This window comes from Trachypithecus francoisi, unplaced genomic scaffold, assembly GCF_009764315.1.
Source record: "Trachypithecus francoisi isolate TF-2019V2 unplaced genomic scaffold, Tfra_2.0 Lachesis_group4, whole genome shotgun sequence".
Taxonomy (NCBI): domain Eukaryota; kingdom Metazoa; phylum Chordata; class Mammalia; order Primates; family Cercopithecidae; genus Trachypithecus; species Trachypithecus francoisi.
In genome coordinates this window covers 103519334-103536272 of record NW_022681469.1, presented here as the reverse complement: position 1 = coordinate 103536272, position 16939 = coordinate 103519334, and the positions used below count along the sequence as shown (strand labels likewise).

The 16939-nt window shown below is 51.3% G+C and overlaps 1 protein-coding gene across 6 annotated transcripts in view; it reads left to right on the top strand.

Moving 5' to 3' along the window:
- Nucleotides 1-16939, top strand: part of MINDY4 (MINDY lysine 48 deubiquitinase 4) — a 125829-nt gene that overhangs the window by 68790 nt on the left and 40100 nt on the right. For all 6 annotated transcript variants that reach the window (XM_033194616.1, XM_033194613.1, XM_033194614.1 and 3 more), the window contains exons 7-11: nucleotides 1097-1203; nucleotides 3653-3769; nucleotides 5210-5298; nucleotides 14878-14979; nucleotides 16656-16719. In XM_033194616.1, the coding sequence (XP_033050507.1) occupies nucleotides 1097-1203; nucleotides 3653-3769; nucleotides 5210-5298; nucleotides 14878-14979; nucleotides 16656-16719 (479 nt within the window). The remainder of the gene's footprint in view (nucleotides 1-1096; nucleotides 1204-3652; nucleotides 3770-5209; nucleotides 5299-14877; nucleotides 14980-16655; nucleotides 16720-16939) is intronic.

Genomic DNA, 16939 nt, shown 5'->3' with positions numbered 1-16939 from the left:
TCCTTGTGCTGTGGCTGATTCTCCCTGGGGAGAAGGGAGGCTGCAGCATAAGATATAAGCTGTGTGTCCTGGGAGTGGTGGCCTTTGATACTACCCCCGCCCACACAGGCCCGCTCTAGCAGGCCCCTCTAGGGAGCTGGGTTCACAGAGCCAAGCCCTCAGCTACCCTCTGGAGTTCACTCTGCTCAGCCTTGCCAGCACCGTTGCCTTGGCATTGTTTCTCCCTGGGTCCTTTATCACTGTGTTCTGGTAAATGCAGTGGCAGCAGGTGTAATGACAAGGGGGCCTTAGCTAACTGGGAAGTCACAGCTGGTGCTACCAGAGACCCAGGTGGGACCCTCTCCAGGCCTCAGTTGCCCTACTATGAGATGACAATATCTGGAATATGGCTTAATGTCCTCCCTGCTGGAGGCCCAGGGCAGTGGGATGGCAGAGTGACTAGGAGTCACTCTCTCTGCCACTCTCCATTTGATTGACTTGGGGCCAGTTACTTAACTCCTCTAAGCCTCAGTTTCCTCATCTATAAGTGAGGGTAATAATAATTACTTTCTCATAAGGCTGTTGTGGAGGAAGGTGATCAAATTCAAGCAGTCAATAAATGCAAGTTACAATAGTGATCATCTGCAATAGTTATTTTATCAGCAATGGTTCCATTTTCTTTCCTAGTCTTGTCCTCTTCACCTTCGTCCTCAGGGGAATGATCTTTCGAGTCATGCCCACCTTTTTTAAGAAATGTGTCTGAGCTAGGCTTTCCTGGTCCTGGTTCCATGGCTTAGGCCCCGGGCACTTGTTTCACTGTATGTCCATGTGTGGAACTTTCTAGTGGACCAGTAGCTAAGTCTCACTTGGCAACATCCTCGTAGTATGAACAGAACAGGGTTGTGGCAAGGAGCATGGACTCTCTTGATCTGGTTGCTTCCCTTCCACTGAGGGTCTGGGAGCCCCAAAACAGAGCTGAGGTGAATGAACTGGGGAGGAACTCTCCTTTCACTCAAACCTTCTGCAAACTTAGCAATGTCTGTGGTGTTCAGTGACTTCATATTCTGTTCTCTGTGAGTCATAACAAGGGGCTCACATGGCCATGGTTTTCTTTCAGAGGATGTGGAGGATGAGTTGATAAGGGAAGAGGTCATTCTGTCCCCAGTCCCATCAGTGCTTAAGCTGCAGACAGCATCAAAGCCAATCGACCTCTCAGTAGCAAAGGTAAGTGTAAGGAGACTCCCAGGTTAAATGCATCTTGATTTGAATGGGTCTGGATGGCGTGATTTTGGTGTTTCTGCCCCAATCCAGCTCATTGTAATCTCTTGGTCATTGTTGAAATGGAAATTTGGGTGTGGTGTAGAAGAAAATGTGTGATGTAGAAGAAAACTGAGAGTCAGGAAAACTGCAGTCTGGTCCTGGCAGCTCTTGTTCCCTCTCCAAGACAAAAGGTGAGGGAGGAGGTTATGTCCTCCCCTCCAAACACTGTGGGAATAGAGCTGCTTTATCATGTCCCTGTGAGTACCGTTAGGGTGTAATGGGAATGATCCAGTTGTCCCCATTAGAGCAGCGCTGTTCCTGTACTGGTCTCCTAAGCTCTGGCCAGGTTGCAGTGAGGGAAGGACAGGGAGGTGTTAACAATTCTTCAGCACTGTCCAGGTGCACTTCCATGGCCACTTAAAGGGCCCCATGGTCACAGGGGACCTGGAGAGGGTTCCTGGCCACAGCAGCCTCCTCTGCAGGGGTGTCTGGGATTGCTCACCATCCTCGGCTACTAGGGTGGCCTCACTACTCCCGTGGCCAGAGGCTCCTGCAGGATGGAATGTCATTCCCGCTGTCCTCTTCTGGCCTTTCACCAAGATCCAGGAGGGAAAAATAAGACTCCTAGGGACACAGCTGACCTCCTTTTCTTCCTGCTTACTACAGATTTACTCAGCATACAAATCAAAGAGCAAAATACTTTTCTAGAGGTTTTGTCCTTTCGTTTCCTTCCCTTCTCCTCCCCTCTCCCCTTCTCTCTCATATCTCCCCTTCTCCTTCCATTGTCTCTTTTGAAGCTACAGAGGATCAGATACACTTAAGTGGCCCCAAACCTGGGAGGAGGTGCTCTGTCATCTGTCACCACATTCACGGGACGATGAGTCTTTGCAGAGGGCACTTACACTTGGGGCAGGCCCCTTAGGCTCCTAAAGACTACCCAGCAGTAGCATTTCCAAAAGCAACTGGAAAAAGTGAGGCCTGCAGAGAGAACAGGAGGGCCCAGGGCACGTGGCCTCTGTGGAAAGCAGAGTCCAGGTTCGCAGGCTTTGTTGACCACACTGTGCCTAGCGGGAGCTGTCATTCTGAGCCCCGACAGATGAATCCACACATCCTTTCTCCTGTGTGCCACCAGCCCACATTTGATGACATGTGGACAAATGCTTCTGTCAAAGAGATTTTTCCTTATATTTAATGAAAAGGAAAAAAAGAGCTGATTCTGGTGGAAAATAAGGAAAGGTCTGACCCAGACAGGGGGTGCAGGGAAGTGGCTGTAGAATCCACCTGCTGGCCTTGGGACTCACTCAAGGCTTCAGAGACCCCCTCAGATGTAAAACTATGGCAGAGAGAGGGTGGGCCCATCATGAGGGGAGTGGGTGGGGACACGCTGCCTTTCTCATCTGAGGGCCTGTCCATGGGGAAGGGATTGACCATTCTGGGGGCTCTGGAGGGTGATGCGTGGGTTAATGGGGGAATGAACAGTGAACTCATTATCAGCCAGAAGTCTGGAGAAGACAGCTGTGAAAAAGTTGAAGGGCTGCCTTGAGAGATGGTGGGAACCACTTCGCTGGGGGGTTGGGGTGGTTCAAGCAGAGTTCATGGGGGACCACTCATGGGCGGCATCACAGAGGCGGTTCTTACGCATGGTAGAGAGTTGTACTGGACCAGGAGTTGGCAGGCATGTTCTGTAAAGGGCTCAATAGTGTATTTTTGGCTTTGCTGGCCCTGTGATCTCTGCTGCACCTATTTAACTTTGCCATCATGGTATGAACACAGCCACAGATGGTATGGAAACAAATGGGCTTTGCTGTGTGCCAGTAGAACATTATTTACAAACAGGTGGTGTGGGCAGATTTGGCCTGTGGGTCACAGTTTACTAACCCTGCACTAGAGCACCGGCTCTCAAACCCGGTGCACTGTGGAATCACCTGAGGGAGTCTTAAAACTACTGGTACTAGAGTCTCACACTCAGCAACTGGGGTTTAATTGACTGGTGTGTTTTCTGAACATCAAGATTGTTTTTAGGAACTTCCTATCCTACGTGGTTCTAATGTGAGGTCGAGTTTGAAAACCCCTAGTCTTGCCTGTGGAGGGTCAGAGGACCTCCAAGATCCCTTGCAAATCTAAAATTCTCTTTCTCAAGGCCCCTGTAAGGAGCTTACAAAGATTTTGTCCCATGTGAGCACAGGCCGGCTTGGTTTAAAGATGTTCCAGAGGTAAGACCCTCAGGATTGAGTTTATCTTTCCTCACATGTAAGAATGAGCTTGGAAAATAAAAAGAAAAGAGATGAACCGTGCTAGAAAATGGACTTCCCTGCTAGAATTCAAGAACAACTTCTGCAGGAATATGCACACTGAACATTGTATTGTTGTTTGCTTTTAAAACAACCAGTAAAACTCTCTCTTCTTTTTATAGGAAATAAAGACCCTTCTGTTTGGTTCCAGCTCTTGCTGTTTCAATGAAGAATGGAAACTTCAGAGTTTTTCCTTTAGTAACACAGCCTCATTAAAATACGGCATTGTGCAGAACAAGGCAGGTTGCTCCTAGGTTTCCTTGGGACCTTTCTGCTGGGCCATCATGCATAGGGGCGGGTGTACCTCCCGGTTTTGGTTAATCCTGTGAGCATTAGCTGGGCTGTTCTGGGCCAGCCAGCCCCGCATGTGCTGAGTTGTCACTTGGTGCAGGCACTTCAGATATGGCTGGTGGAGCGAGAGCTGGGGAACAAGACCCTCTGCTTTGGAGATGTTCAAATTGAACATGGATTTAAGGAGCACTTGTTGTGAGTGGTGCAGGTGCTGCGATCCTCAGCAGGAGAGCGCAGTAGGAGGCCTTAAGTCTGCTTGGGGCCGCTGGATGGGGCCTTCTTAGGCTGATCATTGAGAGATTCACAGGATTTTGCAGATAGAGCTGGAGAAAGGGCACTCCAGGCAGGTGGCATATGAATGAAGGGGAAGCGGTATGAAAGTCTGAGGGCTGCAGGAAAAGGCAGAGGGATCAAGTGTGCGGAGCAAGTGCTTGAAGTGAAGGGTGTAATAGAAGCTGGGCCAGCAGAGGCTGCTGGTTGCAGATCTAGAACATGGCTTATACCCAGTTCCCACATTATACTCATGGGCAGAAAATAAGCTAAACCCAGGATCAAGAATCAGCAGATGAGCAGAGCAGCTTGGTCCGGTTCAGTTTCTTAAGCCCCAGGAACCTCCCCTGCGCCACACTGCCTGAGGTCGAGCCCCAGGACCACCAGCTTCTGTCCCTGCCTCTGGTGGCCAAACTCAGCTGGTCTTCATGAGCACCCTAGCCTACCGTTCAGACAATCCTTAAATCCGAATGAGGTCTGTTTGTGTTGTTCAGTCCCACCAGCCTTTGCCAATGTGTCCCAGGAGTCAGATCCTGTGCTAAGCCCTGTGATGCCTACAGAGATGAGCTCCTCAAGGAGCCTCTGCACTACAGGGTGGGAAAGGACAAAGATACAGCTAATGTGGTACCAAAGCAGGCCACAAGGGGAGCAGAAGAGAGCGCAGAGCTCACATAACCATAGGCTGCTGAAGGGGCTCGCTGCCAGCCAAGATGGTCAGGAAGGCTTCTTGGAGGAGGAGGCCTTTAGGATGGGCCTTGAAGGCTGGGTAGACAGTTAACACTCTCAACCTGTAGACACAGAAACGTTTCCCTATATGATGGAACACCTATGGTGATGTCCCTGGCTTCACAGCTGACTGGTTATGAAGAGTCACTTTCCTCCCATGACACACTGTCAGCTGGCCCCTTCCTCTAGGAGTGGACGCAGGGCCTTGTCACTCCCTCTCTGTGACCCAAGGTTAGTGTGTTGTAGAAGCAGTTGCCACATCAGAAGCCCTTCTGTTGCAGAAGGCAGGGCCCCTTTACTCTGTCACTTGGGTTCTGGGGTGAGTTTGGGTGAAACCAAAAACTCTGCCCCAGGCCAGTTCTCACTGGCAGCAATGGTCTCGTTCTTTGCAGGGTGGTCCTTGCGGAGTCCTGGCTGCTGTCCAAGGCTGTGTCCTACAGAAACTCCTGTTTGAAGGAGATAGCAAAGCTGACTGTGCTCGGTAAGTCAGTGATCATTCTGGCAATATCTTATTTTCCCAAGTCTTCTCTAGAGTGTCCAGAAAAAACAAGCAAGGAAGCGTGTGTGTTCCCTGATATTTCCTGTCTTCTGCAGGTCAAGAAAGGAGAGGTTAATGGCAGCTAGCTGACAAGGCCTGCGCAGACCAGTGTTAAGGAGACTTGTATGCGTTTGTTTCTAAAAGCGAGGAGGGTTCTCAGTGGTGCTCCACCTGGGAAGGGGCTGCAGGAACAACATTGAAACCAATTTCCTCTCCTCACACAGCAAAGCTGCCCAAATCCCTTACACCCACCAGGTCGACCTGCTGACCTTTTGACTGAGTCCAGGCCTCCCCTCCCTCCCCACGCTATCTCCCCTCTGCCAACATTCGTAACCACACATTCCAGGCCACCCCACAGACTCATCGCTTCCACTCCCTGCAGCCGTTCAATTTTCATTTCACACGTTAAGTGTTTGCACATGAGCAGCTCATTCTCATTCATTCAGCACACATTCCTGGAACATCTCTGTGCAGGCACAAATGATATAGGGGAGATTTAGATGAGCTCTGTCCTCTCCAGAAATGCTCCATGAGGTTGAGAGGCAGATAGAAAACCCCTATCTCATACCGTCATTGGTGCCAAGATGAAAGGATTGGCAGAGCACTGGTGGAGCTGGAGGCGAGGCCTCCTTTAGGAGGTGGCCTGCCTCTCTTTCCCTCCCTGCAGGCCCGGTGACCAGCTTGTACTGAGTCACCCTCGGAGCTACAGAACTTCTGGCAATTGGCCTTTTAAAAAAAAAAAATTTAGTTAAAATATAACATATACAAAGTAGTTATACTATGTGCGTTCTGCTCAATGAATTATCACAAAATCACACACCCCTGAACACACTGCCTAGATTAAGAAAAAATGTTTCTAGTACTCCAGAAGAATCCTCTGGTACCCAGCAGGCACCCCTATTCTCCTGAAGTGACATTAATCCTTAAATGGATTTTAAAACCATACTTAATCTTGCCAGTTCCTGAACTTTATTGAAAGGTACTTGTTCTTTGAAATAAGCATTTGAGAATCTTTTTTTGAAAAGCCTGGGTGCTACATGGATAACAAGACCCATTGCCCGTGCATTCCTGGGAAAGACGCTGTTCACTGGGAGAGCCATCCAGCCAAGATTGGTACTCCAGTGAAACACATTTCACCAGCATGGATGATTTTGCCTTAGATAGGGTTCAAATGAAGGTGGCTCTTCATGCTTGGCATCTTATAATTTTTCCAGTGGTTTTGCACAGTAATAATCAAGGCATTACCTCCCCAACCAAAGATGCTAATCAGAAGCACAACAACGTAACACTTCTGTGGCAAGATCTCACCTGTTCTTGTTCTTCTCTCTGCTTCCCCTCCCCTTTACTCTCAGGTCTATCCTTCATGGCTCTTGTCTGTACAGGATCATGCCCCACTGCCTGCTCTGGAAGTTCAGCCCCACAAAGGGCTGGGAGGTTTGAATGTCATGGGCAGAGACTCTGCCATCAGCTCTCCCTGGTGGACTCAACACAGTCCTGTATGCTCAGGAATGCTCCTGACTGGGTAGATCTTTGCTAAGTGAGAACCCCTGGCTGCCCTCAGAGGGTACAGGGATACTGAGCACATACGCACCCACCTACCTACCTCCCTTCCTTCCTTCCTTGCACTGAAAAAAATATGCAGAGTGTACTTACCAGGTCCTTAGCAGGGATACGGGGCTGAACAAGACACATACAGGTGCCCTCATGGCACCTACGATTGAACAGGAGAGCCAGATAGGAACAGGTGGTTACAGGGGACATGCTAAGGGTTCACCTGGACATGAAGTGGCTCAGGGTGGGCTCCCTGGTGGACTGACATTTTCATCTTACGGAGATATGAAGGATGGACAGAACCCCTGATTCCCCTTCATATGCATCCTTGCACACTCTTATTTCCCCTCAGATTTTTTTCCCTTTCACGGCAAATATTCTCAAACTCCTTCCTGGGCCCTCAGGCTCTGTGCTCAGGCTCTGCACCTGCTGGCTTCTCTCATTGTACATGGGCCACATCTTTGTGGAGGCCTCCTCGGACCTCCCCCATTAAGATAAACCCAGGCCGTGCCTCTAATAACTGCACTGCCAGTTGGTGCTCTTGCTCATCGATGTGGTTACCTGTCCACATCTGCTGCCACCTACTACTGCCCACACCACTCCAGAACACAAGCCCCATGAGAACAGGGACCTTCCTGAGCTGGTTCACAGCCAGGCCCCTGGCATCCAACCCTGTGCCTGGTCCACAGAAGAGGCCCTCAGAATTTTTGTTGAGTGAACACATGGACAAATGAATGAGTTATCCAAACAGGGAGGGGAGGCGGATTGGTATTCCAGTAAAGAGAACGAGATGTGCAAAGCCTGTGGGCAGGGAGAGGAGTGGGGAAGTCACTGGGGATGGTTAGGGCAGCATTTGCAGGAGGAGGGTAGGACCTGGGGTAGTGGCAGGTCAGCGCCAGGCTGCCAGAGGGGGCTTGGGTGCCGCCAGCTGCTTGGATCAAGCCTTGGCCCTTGCAACAGATTGTCTCTCAACTCATTTCGGCCCAGTGCTCCTTCAGAGTTGCTTTTGAACTTCAACATGGGCTTCTAGGGGAACTTACAGATAGTTTCCCAACAATCAGGACAAGGCATTTAAGTATGTTCCAGGAAGAGCCGACTGCTCAGGGCACAAGGCCAACTTGGTTTTTTGTTGCCCTACCCCCACCCCACTAAGGGGATGTGAGAGCTTCTGTATCCCCCAGGCCACATCCATGGGGGCCGAGCTCTGCTTTCCATATCAGGGAGGGAAGCCAGGCCTTAGAAGGCAAAAGCCATCCAGGTTGGGATCCCAGGGGGACTCTGGGTAGAAAGAAAACTGCTTAGCTGGAGGAGTGAGGTTTTCTACCTGTCACTGCTGGCCAGGCAGGCACCTCCTAGCTGCAGGCCAAGGATGGTGCAGCCCACTGGGTCCTGGGGCCAGTGGGGGTGGGCAGAGGAGGAGGGAAGAAGGAACTGCTGGCCTGTTGGGGATTGTCATGTGTGGGGGTGTGCCAGGTGCCAAGGAGCCGGACCCTATGGGGTGGCCTGCCTGGCTGGACCAGAGGAGGTCTGTGCTGTGCAGCTAGGAGAGCATAGCCTGCTGGCCAGGGCCACTTTCTCCAGCGAGCCTGGAAGGATTAATGGTGTGGGAGAGTGACCTTGCCTTTGTTTGGAGCCCTGAAACTCTGGGTGCTGCTTGTAGCCCACCCCCTGGGCTGGGTGCTGCTTGTAGCCCACCCCTACCGGCTGCTGCCCCATCACAGAGGTGCTGTGCTGTGTAGGATGAGTGAAGTGGTCTGACTTCCTGCTCCCACAGTCCTCCTGGCAGGCCTCAGGGGACATCCTTCAGACTCAACTGAGAGGGAGGAGTGGAGAACCTGGCTCAGTTATGGAGCTTGCTGAAAAAGCCTCAGGGGACTCAGGCAGAGGTTTCGCAGGGAGACAAGCTGGGGAGGCCCAGAGACCCTCTCCCCTGACCCCAGCAAGGACTCGCCTCCTCCTGGTAGTGGGCCCCGGGCAGCAGGCACCAGATGCCCTCCCCAGCCTTCCCACCCCAGTCTCCTCCCACTCTCCTGCCCTGGTCCTGCCTCAGGTCCCGGGTAGATAGGGGTTGGGGAGGGAGAACCCTCCTGAGGACCGGTTAGGGCTTCTGTCAAGTGAAGACCAGGAAGACCAGGGAGTGAGGGCGGGCTCTCTGGGGCCTGGAGAAGAGAAGGGAGGTGGAGTCCATGTCACTGCTTTGCCAAGGCCTTGCAGGTCAGAGGCTGCAGAAGGTCGTCCTTGCCAAGTGGGTGGGTGTCTAGCCTGTAGATGTTGGTGCCCAGGCTGGGAGGGGGAATGCATGGCTCTGTGCCCCGCAGCCACCCTGGGAGAGGGGAAGTGTGCTGAAGAGAGCACCAGACTGGGTCAGGACCTGGATTATGGTTGTGTGGAAATGGAGCATCACTTTCTCTGTTTGTGAAGTAGGAATAGTCATCTCTGGCCTGCCTAAATTGGACTCAATAAGAAAATGCAAAGTCCTTGGTAAATCTTCAAGGGCTCTACAAGTGAGTAGGGCCATCAAACTCAGCCTGCCATGGTACAGATGGGGAAACTGAGGCCCAGAGAGGGAAAGATGGTTGTTCAGGGTCACATCTGGCATCCCTGGCAGAACCAAGACTGGTACCTGGTGCCCCTATGTCACACTGTGCTGCTGTGCCCTGCAAGAGGCATGGAGCAGTGGGGGCCCAGGGAGACCAGGAGGGAGGCTGAGGGCTCTGAGTTTTAGACTTCCATCGCTGGACACCCATACAGACTCCTAGGGACCAAGGGGTGGATCTGTTCATGAACGGCTTCACGATGGAACCTCCCCTTTGGCTTTAAGTTAGAAAAGATGAACACAGAAGAGTACAGAGAACAACATAGCAAACACCTACGGAGCCCCTGCCCCACGCGAGCAAAGGGGAAACACTGGGTCACGTGAGCAGGAACCTCTCTCAGTCCTCAGCTCCTCGGTTTCATTGACTTACATAGTTTTCACATTGATTGATTGCATTATTGATGTTCCTCCAAAAGCCATGTGTGCATAGTTGGGTGTGAGGCTTTAGCACTCCCTTTTGACCCTGAAATTCTAGGATTTCAGACATGATCCAGCTTAAAAAAAAAAAAAAAAGACAGGCCCCTCTGTTCTCTTCAGGAACACCACAATGACCTGCCATCAGCTGCCTTCTGATCTGGGGCCCTGGGGAGCTCAGGCCCGAGGGCCAAGAGGCAGCCCCTGCACTTTCCTGCCTGTGTGTGAGGTCTGCCTTGGCCCTGGAGGCCCCCACCTCAGTTGTTGCCCACCACCACTGATGGGGAAATGGTTCTGTGAAAGCAGATAGAGGATGGGATCGTACTCTCCAGGGAAGTCACGCTGAAATAAAGGCATCTTGGCAGCAGTGGTGTTTTTTCTGCAGGACTGTCTGGCTTCATTAAGACTCATTCCATCAGGCCAGCAGTCGGCCTCTCCTCATTCGGGAAGGACAGAGCTGGGCGGCAGGACTCGGTGTTTTTCCACTTGAGAAGATGCTGTGCCGGCTGGGCTCACAGAAAGAGATGAAGAGCTCTTGATGCCCGTGAAGGCCTGGAGAGAGCCACAGGCCAGGAGCGGCCCTCAGACGCGGGTGCAGATCTGAGAGTCGGGGAATCCAGCAAGTCCTCCTCTCACTTCCACTTTGCCTCTGAAATTGGGGAATTCAAGGCCCAGAGAAGGAGGGGAGCTTGCCCAAGGCCTCTGTGGACATTGGTAGCAGAGCCCATGGTCCTGCAGCCCCAGGCCAGCCTTTCTACCCTCTGTTGCAGCTTTTGACCCTGAGAGGGAGCAGACAGGGAGCTCCCCCAGATTGACTATAGACTCTGTACATGGCTCCATGGGCACGTCACATGGACAGGTGAGGCTATTTTGAGAAGGTTAGGGTAGAAGCATCTCTTTCATCTGAAACACTTGGGTAATTTAGGTAAAAGCAGGATGTATTCCCTCAAGATCATTTATTTCCCCTATCTCTAGATAAATGTCTTTTTCCTGGACTTCACCTGTAAGGAATTCGGCTCTTAAAGAAACTTCTCTTGGTTTAAGAGGCTGGCCAGGTGCCAGCCTCCTGGAAGGAGTCTGACTGATCAGGAAATGCAGACCTGCTTGTCACCCGTGTTCTGCCAGTGAAGGCATGCGCTGAGCTATCTGGTAAAGGCCTGGGCGATTCCAGACGCAGCACCTCCTTCCCCTGTTGTCATCTGTGGGTGCAGGTTCTTACGCAGGCACATAAAGCCCTGGCTAATCTGAGGTGGGTTAAAACCACGGTCCCCAGCCTTTTTGGCACCAGGGACTGGTTTTGTGGAAGACAACTTTTCTGCGGGCTGGAGATGGGGTGGGATGGTTTCGGTATGATTCAAGTGCATTACATTTATCATTAGATTCTCATAAGGAGCGTGCAACCTAGATCCCTCGCATGCACAATTCACAACAGGGTTCCTGCTCCCATAGAGTCTGATGCCACTGCTGACCTGACAGCAGGTGGAGCACAGCTTCACTGGCTCACCCACTGCTCACCTCCTGCTGTGCGGCCCTGTTCCTAACAGGCCACAGACCAGTGCCAGTCTGTGGCCTGAGGGTTGGGAACTCCTGGGTTAAAGACAGAATGGCAGCGTTGGAATGATGCTTTGGGGGCATCTGACCCAGTGCCTGCCTGCATTTGTAGGTGGGCAGGCAAACAAAGGCCAGGGAGGGCAATGGTTTCCCCAGAACCTGTGACCCAGGAATCGAGCCCAAGTCTCTTACCTGTCTGACCACTGTACTTTTTCCAACTCCACTGAGTTTTCTAGAAAACTGTGTCTCAAAAGAGAAAGATGGAGAAGGCCCAGGGAAAAGAGAGACTGGCAGAGTTACTAACTGGAAGCCAGTGAAAAGAATGAGGACTTGTGCTTGGACACATGGTGGTTCAAAGGGGCTGTAAGCAGAGCCTGTAGGATCAGGGGACAGGCCCCACCGCAGAGCAAGATCTCTTGATTGTGTTACGTGGTGCTGAAAAGACAGGGTCAAAGGCAAAGGAGGCTGGTTCCTAAAACCAGGTGCCCAGGACAGTTGGTTCAACTTGCCCAAGCTCTCCTTCCTTCCTCAGTGTTTATTTTTTTCCAGTTTTTACTTACTATCTGATCTGGGTAAATCACTGTGCCTCCATGCCTCAATTTTCCCATTTTAAAAAGAGGATATAATAGTACTTCCCTCATAGGGTTGCTTTAACAATTTGATGAAATAACATGGAAAGAGCTTATAACAGTGTCTGGCACATGATAAATATATATGTTGGTTTTTCAAGCATTTTTAATTTTTTTTTTTTTTTTTAAGAGACAGGGTCACTCTGTCACCTAGGCTGGAATTCAGTGGCATGATCATGGCCCACTGCAGCCTCCAGCTCCTAGGGTCAAGTGATCCTCCTGCCTCAGCCTCCTGAGTAGCTGAGACTGCATGTGCCACCACACCTGGCTGATTTTTTAATTTTTCCAGACAGAGTCTTGCTATGTTGCCCAGGCTGTTCTCAAACTACTGGCTTCAAGCGATCCTCCCACCCGGGGCTTCCCAAAGTGCTGGGATTGCAGACATGAACCACTGCACCTGGCCAGTGTTGGCTTTTAAAGTCTTATTTGTTGCTACACTGAGAAGCTTCCAACTGAGAATTACCTGCTTCAGTAAGTTAGTGTAGAAGTGTTTGCCAGGGGGTCTCCTTACTTCCAGATAGGGAGCTTTTCCAGCATAGGTACACTCCAGGCATGATTTTGTATAACATCTATCCCTGTCGGGGAACACAGGTCACACCTGTGTTGTAGGAAGACACGCCCCCACCCCCACCCCATGTGTATGTGCAATGGCGACTGGACGGGGGGCGAGATGGAGCAAAAATGCTGGTGGGGCACTGGCTGTAACAGCTGAGCTAAGGGGCAGAACACCCTGGCCTGGGCCACACAGCAATGGGAGGGTGGGCATGAGGTATTCAGGATGTGCAGTTGACAGTTCATGGCCATCATTTGTATGAGAGCAGGGCATGAAGCAGGAGCTGTGGGGGTAATGGAGTCACGTTTGTGGGTTCTGAGTCCAGTCCTTTCTTCTTTTTCTGATAAGCACTGCTTTCCAGGGTTCCCTTAGTCCTTGGTGTGGGCTCTCCTGAAACCTAGAGCAGTGTTTTCTCATGGTTGTTTTCATAGTGAGCCGTGACCTGGGCCAGTGCTCCCAGCAGCTGGGGCATCCGGTTCGGTGAATGCTTGGTAACTATTTCCTCCAAGGAACATGATGGGCTTCCTAAGGCTAAAGAAGTGTCAGGCAGTCACTGTTTTATTTTCTTAAGTGCTTGAGTGCTTGTTGCTTGTCTCATTGGATTTGAAGGATTTCCAGTGTCAGAGGCTTGGTGTCACTTTCATATTAGATGTTGGAAATCCACTTTCTCCTTGTCATGGCCCACGTGGGGACTTGATGTTTTCATAAAAGACAATAGTAATAGGCACCATTGATTCAATAGTCACCACATGCCAGCCACTGGTCCATGGGCCTTACAAACATCTCGTGTAAAGCCATGAGGGAGGTGCAGTCGTCATTGCCAGTTTATGGATGAGGAAACTGAGGGGCCACTGTGGTCTGTCACCTTTTAAAGTAATTGGATCACAGCAGCTTGGGTGTAGGTCACTGGATATATATCCCAGGCACCGGGCAGTGACCACATGCTGCCCACTGTGGTGGGCTCCTGGTTTCTTTTCTCCTGCTCTGGAAAAGAGGGACAAACTTCAGTATTCTTCCTCCCCAACAGTTCCACATGGAGCTCAGGAATTATTTGGTGACTGAAGGCAGGCACCCCCTCCTCTGTTTTCCTTTGAGCCTTAGCAGGGTCTTCATCAAGTCCTTTTGTTTGTTAGGGAGAGACCAGCTAGCTTCCATATGAGTTTTTTAAAAATTTGCAGAATCCAAGAGAAGCCTAGAAGTATAGCTCGAAGGAGTCCTGGGAATGTGAAATGGAAAGAAATATGTATATTCAGCCGTTTCCCTTCCCTCTCATTCAGTGCAGGCACCAGGGACCTCTTAGTTACCTTTTTTATTATAGAGAGGTCTCTGCCATGTTTGATACAGCTGACTGCCTGTCCATTTGCTCCTAAGACTGTGTCGTGGCACTCTCTCCTCATTCCGCCCCTCTGACCCTTCCTTCTCTACCTCCACTGATTCCTTAGAGTTCCACAGGGTTCCACCCTTGGCCACTGTCTCTGCTTTTCTTCATTCTGTCTCTGGGAAATCTGTGCCAGCCCCAGCCGCTCTCTTGGGCTTTCTACATGACTGACAGCCTTATCTAAAGATCTGAGTGCATCTCAAACTCAGTAAGTCTGAAGTGCGACTCATTATCTTCTATCTCCAACTACCTCTTCCTAGCCACATTGTCCTTATTTCACTTGATGGCACCACCATGTACCCACCCAAAACACAGAGCTCATCCTTGAATCCGTCCTGTCACTCTGTGTCTAAATGTCCAGCAAGTGAGGCTGCTGTCCCCTTGGCCCTGGGAGTGAAGAGCACCGCCTGTACATGCTGTTGACTCCAGGTGCTTGGAGGTGGGCATGGCCAGGGCCAGAGCAGAGTCCTGAGATGGCAGTCATTCCCGAGCACTGCTGGCTGGGCCTCTCAGTCCCTGTCAGAACTCATAGCCCTTTCTCTCACACACTTCTGGGCCCCACCAAGCCTGCAGAGCCCCCTTTGCTCCTATGGGCCCTTTCCTCTGCCTCCTCCTTCTCCAGCCCCACCCAGGGCCTCCCACTTGAAGGCACCTCCTTTGGCCCTCAGCTGCGGAGACCCCTCTTTCCTGGGCTTTGCCTTGGGGCTCCTGGGCTGCAGGTGGCCCCTCTGCAGGCAAGGGAAAGAACAGGCCATCTGCAGAGGGGGCTGCCTGACCACACTAAGCAGAGCTGCACCATCTCAGCCTTGTGTCCACATGGGCATAAATGCCTTCCTTTTCTTGTCCGCAGGGGCCTGCAGCCTTCAGATGCCCACCGGACCCGCTGCCTCACCCTGGCCCTCGCAGATATTGTGTGGCGAGCAGGGAGCCGAGAGAGAGCCATTGTCGCACTGTAAGTGGTTCCAAGGTCTGTGTTGCCATGGCTCATCGTCTGCTGGCAGCTGCCGGCAAGCTGGCTGTCTGCGCTCCTGTCCTTGGGTCCTTCCGGTCCCCACCCTGTGCCACATGCTGGGAGGAGCCCTGCAAGCCAGCCTGATGTGCTGGGCAGCCCCAGACTCAGGGAGAGCCCCGTCCTTCCATGCGGCCCTGTGATGCCCTCTCTGGGCTCCAGTTCTCATGTGGAAGGTGTGGTCTGTCTGCCCTGGTTTCTTCCTGAGGAGCTCTGGGGTGACCCCTCAGAGGAAGCCTCTGACCCCTGCAGCCAGCTCCTCTCTATAGTTCTCTGATCTGGAGACCTCGGGAAACAGCCCTTCAGGTTGATCCAGTCCTGACCCCACTGTACTGCTCTTCCCAGTCCCCAAAGCACACTGCCATTTGCTCTGTCACTTGGGTCCCCATCCCATAAAGACTCAGGGAGGTGAGATGAAGCCCAGGCCCTGGACCCAGTTATTCTGACCCGCATCATCTCTTCACCACTGGCCCCATTCTACTGCATATAACCCACGTGCAAGGTTTGCTGGCTCTTCAGCCTGACCCGTCAGAGTGGAAGCATCACTGTCCCAGCTGTGAAGCTAAGCGGTAGTAAAGGTGATCGCTTTTGGGGCCAAGGACCATACTCTGGGGGCACATTGGTCACTGTAGCATATCGCTTCAGAGAAAGGACTCTTAGATCAGACTCCCAATGCTGTTGCTTATTGGCTGTGTGACGTTGGGCAATTGATGTAACCGCTCTGTTTACTCCTCTGGAAAATGGGGATGATTATAACGATTACTTACTTGGATGGCTGTGAGACCTAAATGAGTCAGTATAAAGAAATGATATATAATAAATATGATTATCAGTTTGGATCATTTTATCAATATGAATAGCTGATAAATAATAATAATAATTGTGAAGTGTTTAGGACAGTGTCTGGCACATACTAAGCACCACGTATTAGATATTGTTATTTATTTTTGTTATTATTACTGTCACTTGTCTTTGGTACTCACCTTCCGGTTAACTTACTAATCCTGGCCTTTAGGATCTGCAGGGCAGCCCTGAGAACAGATGGGGCAGGAATTCAGTTTCTCCCTGTTTTACAGATTAGAAAACAGAAGCCCAGAGAGGGAGGGTGGCTGGTCCAAGGCTACACAGCCACTAAAGGAGCACGGGGCCCCAAATCCGGCTCTGATTCCCGGCCATCTTGGGCTGCACACCCCTGGGGACTGCACACCCAGGGGGTGCCTCAGAGAGGACGGAGGTGGTGTTCCTCCATCAGTGAAAACGAAGGGCAAGTCAGCATTCCGCAGTCTGGAAACACATTTGTCAGTTGTCGGTGAGAGTCAGGCTTCCTACTGCCAGGGGTTGGGTTTGGGTTTGGTTATTCCAAGCTCTCCCTTTGCAGTCTTTTTTCCATTTCTTTTTTTTTTTTTTCTTTTTCTTTTGAATCCTGCTATTGGAGTTCTCTGGGCCTAGCCTAGTGGGTGAGTTCAAAGTGGGGAAAAACGAGAAACTCTTGGCTCCATTTTCTCTCTGGAGCCACCTTCTTATTTGTCTTTATTTAATGACACATGTGGTTTTGCCCCGGCTGGAGGGCACGCCTTCTCTCCACTCGGAGGACTCATGCACCTTCCTTTCCTTTTTAGGGCTTCAAGAACACAGCAGTTCAGTCCAACAGGGAAATACAAAGCAGATGGAGTCTTAGAAACAGTATGGCTTTCTGGAAAATTATCACGCAACCTTTGGCTTTGTTTGGGGACTGTCTCCTTTCATATAAGTAAATCCTTCCTCAGCTGGGGACAGGCTGGCCTTCCCGCAACCCAGGTCCCAGGAATCCTCGTCCTGGGATTAGGGTGGGGACAGACGTGAGGTGGCTTTGGGGATGAGCTCCTGCTAGAGCTGGCTTGACGGTCTAAATAAAGGCTGACTG